Source organism: Natrix helvetica (assembly GCF_964273705.1).
Source record: "Natrix helvetica genome assembly, chromosome: Z".
NCBI lineage: Eukaryota > Metazoa > Chordata > Lepidosauria > Squamata > Natricidae > Natrix > Natrix helvetica.
Window position 1 is genome coordinate 45,093,390 of NC_138554.1, and position 12,602 is coordinate 45,105,991.

General features: G+C 38.7%; 1 protein-coding gene across 2 annotated transcripts in view; it reads right to left on the reverse strand.

Moving 5' to 3' along the window:
- The window catches only part of STAT3 (signal transducer and activator of transcription 3), a 62,210-nt gene that overhangs the window by 13,607 nt on the left and 36,001 nt on the right, over nucleotides 1–12,602 (reverse strand). For both annotated transcript variants that reach the window (XM_081933693.1, XM_081933692.1), the window contains exons 4-14: nucleotides 11,240–11,338; nucleotides 10,556–10,651; nucleotides 10,368–10,449; nucleotides 9,067–9,161; nucleotides 6,632–6,783; nucleotides 5,982–6,140; nucleotides 5,228–5,320; nucleotides 4,224–4,283; nucleotides 4,067–4,096; nucleotides 3,267–3,360; nucleotides 2,760–2,807 (exon numbers count right to left, since the gene is read on the reverse strand). In XM_081933693.1, coding sequence (XP_081789819.1) covers nucleotides 2,760–2,807; nucleotides 3,267–3,360; nucleotides 4,067–4,096; nucleotides 4,224–4,283; nucleotides 5,228–5,320; nucleotides 5,982–6,140; nucleotides 6,632–6,783; nucleotides 9,067–9,161; nucleotides 10,368–10,449; nucleotides 10,556–10,651; nucleotides 11,240–11,338 — 1,008 coding nt within the window. The remainder of the gene's footprint in view (nucleotides 1–2,759; nucleotides 2,808–3,266; nucleotides 3,361–4,066; nucleotides 4,097–4,223; nucleotides 4,284–5,227; nucleotides 5,321–5,981; nucleotides 6,141–6,631; nucleotides 6,784–9,066; nucleotides 9,162–10,367; nucleotides 10,450–10,555; nucleotides 10,652–11,239; nucleotides 11,339–12,602) is intronic.

The following is a 12,602-nucleotide window of genomic DNA, read 5'->3' on the forward strand; positions in this document are numbered from 1 at the left end:
ATGAGCATTTTCCCTTAGAGTCGGAAATGACTACCACATATGTGCGAGGGGAACTTTTACCTTTACCTTAATGACAGTTGGACAAGGAAGAGGTAGAAATTGGAGCATGAGTTTACCAGGATTCACTGAACCCAGTATTGATAAGATCTATGGAAAACTGGGTAAATTTTAGTGAAAGAGGGACCAAAAAAAAAAATCACTGGTTTGCTGATGGACACAATTAAAAACCAATGAACTAATTGTCTGCATTCTTTAGGTTACTTAAGTCCACCAAACTGGAACTCATACAATGACTTGTCAACTGATAGACCAGGCTGCCAGTGACGGTCAGTGAAGAGTTTGTTTGTCTCTTTGACTAGTTAGAATTGGCCCGATAGAATCTGATGAAATGCTTGCAGTTCCTGCAACATTTGATCTGTTGCTATGGCCCATAAATTCACAATGTATACAAGGGGGGGGGGGGGGGAGAAACCTGAGAGTAGTATCCAGAGCAGTGTTATTTGGGTATTTATATCCTGTGAATAAACACAAACCCTTTATAAGAATTCTATCCAGCTGTCTTGTTGGAAATGGATTTCTTGTCTGGTAGACATTGGACTAGTTGATAAAGAGAGATATCTTGATCTTTGCCAAAAATGTGCAGAGTAATGCTTGCCAGAAATGTCCAGTGAACTAGATTCCTTGTTCCAGGTTATATGCTTTTAAATATCAAATCTAACACGCGATCACCAAAAATCTAACAACCAGAAGGAAGATCTTGAAAAACCTAACATGTCTTATAGGGTACTGTCATCACTCCATTTCAAGAATTTCTCCCACAACAGACTGGGAAGTATGTAACAGTAGCCTTAGGACTACATAAGCCTGGGACATGATGTGGGATGAGAAATGGCTGTATTCTGATTCCTTGAGTCATGCTTCTGCCCAGGAATTGTTTTATAGCAGTTGCCTGATTTGCTTTATCAAAAAGCCAAGGAGTATCACAGATGCAAAGTTTCTGGATGTATCACAGATGAAGGAAGCAAATCATCACATCCAGTATTCCAGTTTCAAGAAAGGAATCATATCCTATATTATGGGCACTGGGGATTATGTCGAAATTAAACTGCAAGAAGAATAGTGACCATCAAATCAACCTTTGATTCAGTTTAGGGGCATTCTGGAGATACTTCAATTTACAGTGATCTGTCAATCTGTGGTCTGCTGGGCCCCTTCCTATGAATGCCTCTGAGTATACCAGGCAAATGATCGTTACATAACACCACCTATGAATTATGTGGAGGCAGACATGGATATATAATAATGGTTGGCAAAAGCCATTCACTTCTGGAAGTCTTTGCTTTCTTGATGAGGCTACCAAAATAAAGTGGCTTCCATCTTTGCTAAGTCTATCTGAACACCTTCAGATTAAATATGATGATGCAGGAAATCAGTGGGGATTACTTGAAATTCATACTTCTAAAATTTGGGATACAGGCACTTCTCCCAAAGGCTCAACAACATCGCCTATACATGCCGAACATGTTTCTGGGTAGGGGAAAGAACAAATTAAGTAAAATACCCAGATAAGTAATAAGAAATTGGTGCAGGAAATCCCAGAAATGCTGATCAAGTCCTGGGAAACTGTGAAAACTCTGTAGAGATTGTACAAAACAACTGTATACTCAAAATTGTCATGTGGGTTAGGAAACAGTTTTTTTTACTAATCACTTTCAGATTTCCTCTCCTGGGAAATCGTTTGGTGGAAATCCAGGTCTTTTGCAGGCACTCAAAGAGTTCTAAAATCTGTTGGAAAGAGCATCTGTTGCAAAGAATGATCTGGATGACTCTTTTTTTAATGAAAAAATATAGAGCTGCAACTGAGGACAGGAAAGAATGGAATAATTGTTCTTCTTAATCTTTTTGAGATGATTTCCCTCAGTGTTGCCAATGTAGAATCCAAGAGGCAGTAAATCTGGATGAAGGAAATTTGATCTATCCAACATTCACTGCATATCTATAGACCTCTCACATCCTGGACATAAATTGTTTCAACTTCTACCCTCAAAACGATGCTATAGGGCCGTGATGGCGAACCTATGGCAGAGCCCTCTCTGTGGGCACACATACTGACACTAACTGCTTTCCTGGTTTCTGGTTTTAGCCATGTGAGCTTTGCGCGTGCCAGAGCCCCGGAAACCCAAAGACCAGCTGGCTCTGGTACACACAAAGAGGAGCTGGCTGGTGCACATGCGCACACGGGAAACCAGAAGAGCAGCTGGCAATGGCCCGCAGGCCACCACTGGCATGCGTGCGATAGGTTTGCCATCACGGCACTGGAGCATAACATGCTACAGACACCAGCTTATGGATTCCTACTTAGAAATACACTCAAAATAAACCAGTTAAAAATTACACAGTTGAATTTTTTTTGTTCTCTCAGAAACATGGCAATTCTTATTTTGTTTAAGATCCCTTCAGATTAAACAATGAAATGACAAAAGAATGGGGATCAGGATTAAAAATATCCTGTTCAACTTATTTCTAAGAGTGACCATTTCAGTATTATTCTATTTTTGTTCATGAAAGATACTTTGGATGTTACTCAAAGACTGAAAAGCTCTAGAAACTCAATTGTGAAAGGGAGGAGACCAAGCAAGAGCAAAATAAGGAGAAGGGATAGAACTATTGCTATTTAACTCATCATCATCAAACTCCATCACTACCTATTCCAATTTAAAACAATTAATTTAAAACCACCCCCATGATGGGATACTCACATCACAATTGGCTCTTCCACCATTACCACATCTCTGCTCTCTCAGTGTCTGCGAATGAGAGAAAAAAAACGGATTACATTGGGTAGGTTGGTTTGGACTTACCTGAGACCTTCCCTACAAAAGAATCTAAAAGAATATTTCCTTCTCTTTTTTGCTACAATTCCAAAAAAATGCTCACAGCTTATGTTTCCATTTTATGAACTTCAGCTTGTCATGGTGCCTGAACTGATGAAAAATGTGGAACATCATTAGCAATAAGAATGTAATGATTTTATACTTTACACAAGTGATTTGTTTCTGTTATCTATTGTGATGATTAATCACACTTAATGGCTAAGGGCGTATCTTTAAATAGCAGCCACTAAAATGGAAAGTGGATTATTTCATGATCAAATAAAAGAATATAGGAGGAGGAGGAGGAGGAAAGCATTACCTAAGGCAAGAATGCTTTCGTTCATTCTTGTTACCTCCATGCTAGGTGCACATTTATTTTTAAAAAATGCTTACCAAATGTTTGAATTCTGCAGAAAGGCTTCCATTGTTGGACTCCTCCATGTTCATCACCTTAGTATTTGTTCCCAAGATATTAAACTTCCGGGATCTTGATAAGCCAAAGATAGGTACAACTTTAGACTGTCTAACCAATTATTAAAATAACAACACCCTAAACAAGAACAAACACCCGAGACTTTTCTACTAAGCATAAAACCAGAAAACATGAGTAAATCTATATGGCATTTGAGCCTTCATATAATTGTGGCCGCAAGAATAACATATGCGCAATTTTGGAAATCTACTACCATACCATCAGAAGAAGTCATAATTAAAAAGATTTATGAATGTGCAGAAATGGACTGAATGACGGGTTGGCTGAGGGACAAAGGAGAAACAGAACATTATCTTAGCTGGAACTTATGGTATATGTGGGCAACAAAGAGAACAGCAGGGACTTAAAACTGGAAAAGTTAAAGTAGTTGTTAATAATGGAAACTAAAAATGAACGTGGGTATTGTAATAGATCCCTGAACTTTGTAACAAGAAGATGCTGGCTAGAAACTAAATAATGAGGGGGAAAAAATGTTGGGCTATGAATGACTGTCACCGAGGGGGGGAGGGAGGGGGGTTTGTATGTTTTAAGCTGTATTTGTATGTCGTGTCAAAAAAGAAATGTATAACCAATTAAGATTATTTAAAAAAAAAAAACAAGAACAAACTAGCTCCTCCCAAGACACTTTGGTAATCACATATCTGAGCTCTATCAGTAACTTCCCAAAAGTAGTATTTAAAGTGTGACATCTTAAACTTACCCCCGGAGGGCAGCCACTTCACCAGAATCCCTGCAAGAAGGGAATAAATGTGCATCATAAAATCAGGAGAAAATAGATATACTGATAATACTACATAAAAGTAAAAAAAAAAAGGCTGAAGTTTTCAATTTAATATAAAATGAGCATTTGAACATACTTGTCAATGCAAACTTTGATTTTCAGCTGATAATTCAGCTCTGGAAACTTAACCAGTAACCTACAGAAGAGAAAATAAAAATTAACGTCTGAAAACGTATCTCTCCCTACTCCTCCTCATCAGTAACACATACACACACACACAATGAATCTGTAATTTATCTGATCCATACTAGGCTAAACTGATGATGGGGGAGATGGGACTAGCAGCGGTTCACTGACATTAGCATAAACCCCAGTAGGAAAATGACCCTTATCCATAAGGCAAAATAGGACCCATTATACTTATCATTATTTATTTGACGGTTTCTTAATTGCAATTTGCAATTGTGGAGATAGGTAACAATGTAGATCCCTTACCTTTCATTATCTAAAATAATTTTAATAGTTGTCAAAGACTGCTTCAGTGACTTCTTCAATTACAGAACTTACAGAATAACATGGTTGGGAGGGACCTTGTAGGTCTTCTAGTCCAACCCCCTGCTTAGGCAGGAAAACCACATCACTTCAGACAAATGGTTATCTAATCTTTTCTTAAAAACTTCCAGTGTTGGAACATTTACAACTTCTGGAGGCAAGTTGTTCCACTGATTAATTGTTGTAACTGTCAGGAAATTTCTCCTTATTTCTATGTTGAATCTCTCCTTGATCAGTTTCCAATCACTGCCTGGCCTTCGGGAGCATTGGAAAACAGCTTGACCTCTTCCTCTCTGTGCAGCCCATCAAATATTGGAACAGTGCTTTTATGTCACCCCTAATCCTTCTCTTCACTTAAGAGTAGCCATGCCCAGTTCTTGCAACTTGGAAAAACCCACATAACCTCTCTTTGCCCTTTGCAAAAATACATTTTGCAAATTATAAAACAATTTATGAAGGTTGCAGAATTCAGTTTTTCTGATGAAGAACAGGTTATTTTAAATAAGTATGCTTAATTTAGAATGTGTGTATGGCCTTGCCTTTAGCACCCTCCTTCCTATTTCAAATGCCTGTGAGCAGAAAACTCACCGTACTTTTGTTGTAAATTGTACTCCAGTTTTGATAACAAGTGGACGATCTGGATGCATTGGCATACAGGGCTGCCGCTCGACCACAAAAGCACTATTAAAAGCAAAGGAAAGATCACTGGTGATTAATGGAGGGAATTATGAGAAAAGAAGTGTTAGTAGTTCAAATTTACAAATTCACTGAAAAGTTACAACAGTAATGCTTGACAACTATACTTGACTGCATTTTTAAGTAAAACAGTCAGTCATATTTGGGATTCATACTGCTCCAAAATTTATGATATACTTCTCAAATGAAAAACAAAATGCATTATCAGTACCAAAAATATAGGTTTCAAGATAAAATGCACAGTGGACTTGTGCAACTTTTCATGTATTTTCTTTTTTAAAATTGCAGATTAATGCAGTAATATTACAGGACACAGTTATGAATAAGTAACTGTAAAATACTCTGTTCTCAGGAGTATGCCTAGTTCTTTCTCTTATAATTTTCCACGTTGGTCAAGACTGTCTTGTCTGAGCCCTCATTTGAAGTTAATTTTGGCTGAAGTGTGTATTGTATTTGTTTATTTGGTTTTAATTTTTGGACTCTAATAAACTTCCAGGAATGAGTTTTGTGTTATTTATTTACTATATACATAAATAAGACAAACTTGTGGTTGATTGTAAGTAGTCAGTTTCTGTATGCAATATTTCAGCACTCCAACTTCAGAGAACTTGATCTTTTCCATATGCCCAGGACAAACAGGCAGTACCTCTTCATGAGATTCCTGAATAATTCCACAATACGCTCTTCCAGCAATGGCCGGTGTTGAACAATTGGGTCCCCCTTGTAGGAGACCTTCTGCTGCAGCTCCTCAAGTTTCTTAATCTGCTGACGTGTTTGAAGTTGTGACTCAGCCAAGGATGTTATCCTGGGTTGAAGGGTAGGAATGGAACAAAAAGATAAAAACTGCTATACCTTATATCAACATACAGATGAGTAACTATACTTTCTACCTAAGGAGGCAATCGTAACTATTTTCTCCTGGTTTCTAGATAAATTTATACAATTTATACAATCACCCAACTAAGGAAGGAATGGATATCCTGCAGTTCTAGCATACCCATTAGCCAGGTAAGATAGGACTATAGTTTAATAGAGTCTGGATCATATAAGGAACCTGATTGAGCAGAAATTCCTGATCTAAATCTACTAGTAATGTCAACTCTACAATAACTTTTAAGGTGGAGAGGCTGTCCTCCATATTTTCTATTCATTAATATTTTCTATGTATTTCAATGACCTTTTCATTTGGAAGGTGGATTAGAAAGAGCTTACAATATATTCTCATTTTGTAACTTTACTGAAAGATTACTGGCAACAAGTTCTGCAAACAAAAAAGCAGCCAGAATCCATTCTTACCAGTTCTCCAGACGATCTAGGCAGATGTTGGGTGGTCCACCAATACATGCAATCTGCTGTCTCCTCTTCCAGTCAGCCAGTTCCTCATCCACTAATGTTTTCTGCACATATTCCATGGCAGATAAGAGCCCAGCCAGTTCACTCACAATCCCCTTTGAGAGGAAGGAACAGAAATGTTGACAATTCTTTTCTGTTCTTATTTATCATCTCATGTTCAAATACAGTAGTCCTTGCTTAATGTATGTTGTTCAGTGACCTTTTGAAATTACAACACCACTGAATAGACTTATGACTGGTCTTCAAAGTTCCATACAGTGCCTTGATGGTCGGTGAACAAAATTCAGGTCCACTCAGGCCCACCTGCATATTCAACCACTTTTTGGCTGCCTTCCTCCTGCTGTGGCCAACTATTGCCACTGTGAAACCTTCTTTCATGCTGGTGCCACCAGAGCATCTTTTGCACTTCATCCGTGGCCTCCCTGGCCAGGGACTTTTTTTGTGTGAAAGAAGGACCTTGTCAGAAGGACTTCTTTTGTACTGGTATAGCCAGGGCCCTCTTTCATGTGCCTACCTTTTAAAATTTTGCAGGAAAGCCACATGTGATTGGACAAGGCCTTATGAAATTTGGTCAAGGGCAGGGAAAGCTTACAGCTGTCTTGAAAGTGCCAGGGCTGGTGTTCATCAGCAAAGGCAGGAAAAAGACAACAAAGGGCAGTAAAGGGCAACAAGGACAGCAAGCATTGGGTGGCAAGGTTGGCAGAAGTGGCCGAGTGAATGGCAGCCTAAAGAGCAGAGTTGGGGAAGAAATAGGTGGGTGGAGAAAAATAAAGAGAAGGCAGTCACTTATCTTACCAAAGCTTGGAGCTGGGAGGGAAGTCAGGAGCTACATGGATTGGGATGGGTTCCCAGCTAACAACCGATGGAATTTGGTTGGTGACAGCAACTGTGACTGCCAGAATTGTGATTGCAAAATAATGTAGTCATTACTTAGCAATGTAAATTCTGTAACATTGTTTGGCAATGTAAATTCCAATTCTGGGTACCACTGTAACTCAAGGATATCTGTATATTTTTAATCAATTAAATATGATATTTAAATATGAGTTACAGTATATCCAGACTTATTCTCAGAACAGTAAGAAAAACTGGTTAGTCACAAATGATGTCCTTTGAGTTCAACGAGTATAAGAATGCCTAAGTCCAGATTTATCATAATAATTATAAATGGTACCTCCACCCATGTTTGAGCCACTTAGAATGAAATATTGGACAAATTTAATCATAATAAACTAGCATTCTTTAGAATTCTACTTTAGTATTATGATAAAGTAAATCTTTATGAATTTAATGTAAATATGATAATCAGGATCTCTGATTTGAAGAATCAGAAGTCAGGAACAAATTCTGATTTAGATTTCTAGCTTGTTAAGAGAGAAACAAACTATGGTTCACATAGATGGTTCACATGGTAGTAGAAAAAACCCACAAACAGAACTTTCTAATTAGTCTCTCTCCTACTAGCACAACAGTTGAGCAGTGTTTGCTACAAACACATTTTTACCTTAATGTATACTTAGCTCTATTAGCTGTAGGCTTGCTTAAAAATTCTTTATTGTAGGATTAGACATTTGAGGGGTTGGAGATTACATCTGTCAGCCACAGAATTGTCCAGAGACTCTACAGGAGCTATTTTTTGTCATCAATGAGAGATTGCTATTTTGTGACTTTTAAGTGAGTGTTAATTAGAAAGGGGGATCTCTGGGATACAATTCCCTACTTTAATAAATAAGAGGAATCACATACTGCACCTTTCCCAGCGAGCATTCAGAATTGTATACTTCAGTTTTTAGAACTTCCCAGCCAATACAGATGTTCCTAAGAATTTGAGTCTTTGAAGTCCATTCATTGGGGATATCAATAATGGTAGAGGCTGCATGTAGCCAAAATGATAGTCCACGAAGTATTATATTTGGACTCACTTGTATATTTTGTTTAGGTTTAGTATAATATATGAATCTAGCCAGTACCTAAGGAGGATCTCTCATTCTGCTTTCTGCAACCATCCATGGTGAACAAAGAGCACAAACCTTGACATCTGCTGTACAACCTGCCTAATGTGCCTTGTAGGTAAGCCGTGATGGTGCAGTGGTTAGAGTGCAGTACTGCAAGCTACTTCTGCTGATCACCAGCTGCCAGCAGTTTGGCAGATCGAATCTCACCAGGCTCAAGGTTGACTCAGCCTTCCATCCTTCCGAAGTGGGTAAAATGAGGACCCAGACTGTTGGCGGCAATAGGCTGACTCTATAAACTGCTTAGAGAGGGCTGTAAAGCACTTTGAAGTGGTATATAAGTCTAAGTGCTATTGCTATTTTTGTTTTTGGAGAAGTGAATAAAAGATGTGGACAGCAAGAGAACTTTCTCACAATAGCCCTCACCCTTCGCATTTGATCCAGTGCAGTTAGCATTTGCTCCAGCTGTTGCATCTTCTGGCGTGTCACTGACTGGTTGTTTCCATTCAGATCCTGCATATCTAAGAGGGGACACAAGAGAGGGGAGAACATTATTTAAGCCCAAATATCAGAGGGATGTCCAATTCCTTCTCTTGCACATCTGTAATTCTCAGCTCATTTCTTCCCAGTAAACAAGCAGCTTGCTCTTATTTTAGGATTTCCTTACCACTTTTGTCATTTTGTACATGGAAGTGAATTGTTCCCCTTTTCTCAATCTTTTTTTTTCATTAGTTCCCTTTTGATTTAGATCGTAACTGTTTTCAAATAAATACATTCGCTAATCCAGCCCAGTACTCTATTGAGTGGCATCAATAAAGAAGAAAAAATGAATAAAATGGCATATAGGGAATCTTGATGCAAACTCTGCCACTTTTGCATTTGAATCTAAACGAGGGGTGTCAAACTTGATCCCACTGCAGACTGCTTTAGGATTTTGATTGCCCTTGGGGGCTAGGGTGGGTATGGCCTAGTCATCGCGGACAATTGGGTGGGCATAGAAGGTCCCACAGGACAACTCTGGGCCTATCACAGACCAGATTTGAACTGCGAGCCACGTGTTTGACATGTCTGGTCTAAACCATTCAAAAGTGGTGGGTGGGGCTTGTTCTGCCATGCTTTGTTGCTCATCTTGCCAGTGTTAAACCCATTCCAACAGATGCTGCTACTGGTACTATATAGATACGATGGGAATACACTCCCACCTTGAGGGCCATATTGGCTAGAGATGATGATTAGTTGTTACCCAACAGTAACCTAAACACAACACATAAGGAAACAATGGGCTAATTTTCATCTCTACATTCTTTATAGTCACTTCCAATACGATGGGAATATGATCCCACTCTGAAGGCTTTTCCAAACCCATTAACAGAGACAATCTTTTCACACACATGCACACATACACACACACTAAAAGTTTCATGGATGATTTAAAAGTTGATCTTTCTGTAGTTTGCACTGATCATTGTTTTTTTTTCCAGCAATAGTTAGGACACTCTGCATAATTTATTCAAGTTGCAAAATTGAACCTATTCTTTGAAGCAGAAATGCTACACAAACCGTTGTATCTCTAGAAACTGTTGATCATAAATTTCTTGTAGAGTAGAACTTTGTGCACAAATCCTGAAGTGCCTTTAGTGTGCTTCACTTGTATCAAGTAGGAAATTAGATTAAATATGTATCTTTTAACCAGGAAATTCATTGGTTGCATAAAATTTATTACATACCACCTTGACTCTTCAAAGTCTTATAATTAAAATCAAAATCATCCTGCAGGTTCTCCACCACTTTCATCTTCTGCTCCAGATCCTATAAAAACCATGAAAATTGCACAGGATCATCACATTGGAAGGACTAGAAATATTCAACCAAGAATTTTGAACTATTATTGATCCCGACATTCTGAGTTCCCTACCTGGACGCGCTTTCTAACATCTTGCAAATGTTGTTCCAGCATCTGCTGTTTCTCTGTCACTACAGCAGCTGTCGGGTGGTTTGCCTGACCACCTTGCTATAATAAAGTGGAAAGATACAGGGGAAAAAAATAAGAATAATAATTAATATCTTGCAAGTAATGGAGCTATTGTAATTGTGTTTGTACTTGAAAATCCAACTTGGGAGTGCTATTGACAAAATGCTTGCGAAAACAACAGTCTGGGTTTTGTTTTTGTGTTAGTAATGATATTATTTAAGACTTAGAAAAGGAAATAATTGGACCAAACAATTTAAGAATCATTAAAAATAGCCAACTTATCCCATGCCTTAGGATAGAGTGGCTGTGGAGTTCCCATACATTTGGTTTTTACTCCTAGCTGACTATGATTTGTTCTACATGCCTTCCTTCCTTCCTTCCTTCCTTCCTTCCTTCCTTCCTTCCTTCCTTCCTTCCTTCCTTCCCTTCCTTCCTTCTTTCTTTTTCTTTCTTCTTTCTTTCCTTTCTTTATCTTTCTCTCTCTCCCCCCCTCTCCCTCTCTCTCTCTTTTCCCCCCTCTTTCTTTCCCAGAATTATCAAGGAATTAGATGTCCTTAAAACGGAATTAAATAGCCTTTTGTAAACCAATGATGATGGCCGGAATAAGTCAAAAGAGCCTTTCCTCACCTGTGCTGCTGTTGCTGCTGTCTGTAGCAGCCGATTCTCTTCCCAGAGACAACGGGCCACAATGCGGGCAATCTCCATGGGTTTCTCCAGATATCTGCTCTATAAAAGAAACAAGAGAACCAAATTTAATGTCCAGGGATTGTTGCTACTGGATAAATATTTTGAGAGGGCCAGCATGTTATTGGCTCCTAAGAACTGAATTGCTGAATCCTGACCAGTTCCCATTCAAAACTCAACCATCATCAATAACCTTTACCTTCTAACAAGACTGTGCAAAGCATTCAAAAGATATGCTTTGCAAAGAATGCTGCTCAGAATACTCTTATTCAAAGTATCAAAACACTTGTGATTACTGTAAGGCTTATAGCTGCTTCATAGGCTCTCTTGGTTATCCAAGTTATAAATGCATAGCCATTACATTTCGTAGCGGTTCCAACAGAAGTACAGTCTGTGTATACATGCATACAATTGGGGAAACACTTCAAGGCAGCTGCACCACGCCTTCTGGATTGTGGCTGTTTTAATGCTTTAAGGAATACTGTATTGCTTTATAAATTGCTCCTTGCAAATCCTTTGCACAAGCCTACTTGCCAAACGTTTCTGGGAAGGCCAGACAAATCTTGCACACTACTTGTCTTTTCCCCAATACCTGAATTTCACTGATATGTTCTCATCGCATATCAACATTCCTCAATCAGCCTTCCCCAACCTGATTGTGAAAGACTAGGAGGAAGAAGCTGAAGGAGAAACAGCCTCAGATCAGACAACTCTTTTATAGTAACAATATACAACTGGCAATCATCCTTCCTACTGGGAAATGAGCAACTCAGGCAGGAAAGAGATATAAAATTTGAACCTGATGACTGAGGTTACAGATAGAGAGGTTTTGAAGTTGTTCATTTTCTACTCCAATTATTTTTTTCCCTGCCATTTATAATAAAGGCAGCTTATCAAAAACCAGTATCTTCCAATGTCTACCCGTTGTACTTCTACCTGCTAGTCTTCAAGATCAAGTAATGTTTTGAAGGATACCTAGTATCCTTCAGAATTCTTGGATCACAATTCCCATGCTCTCCAGTTATCATGCCCAATGCCCCTGAATATTGTTCTCACAGAAAAATGTACAGCTTGATTTAGACTTCTTTGTCAGTACACATCAAGGAATGTTGATGATTCAGAATGCTGAATCTGTTGTTGTTTGCGTTTTACTTCTGCAAATTTTAATATTCAGGCGAGGGGATGTTCAAATAACAATGTCTTCTGCCGGCCTCCAAACTGTAAGTTAGATCAAATAATCAGCATGCAGGATGTGTACCTCCACACAACATGTAGTTGAGATTAAGGAGGTGTGCGTGTCAGCTCG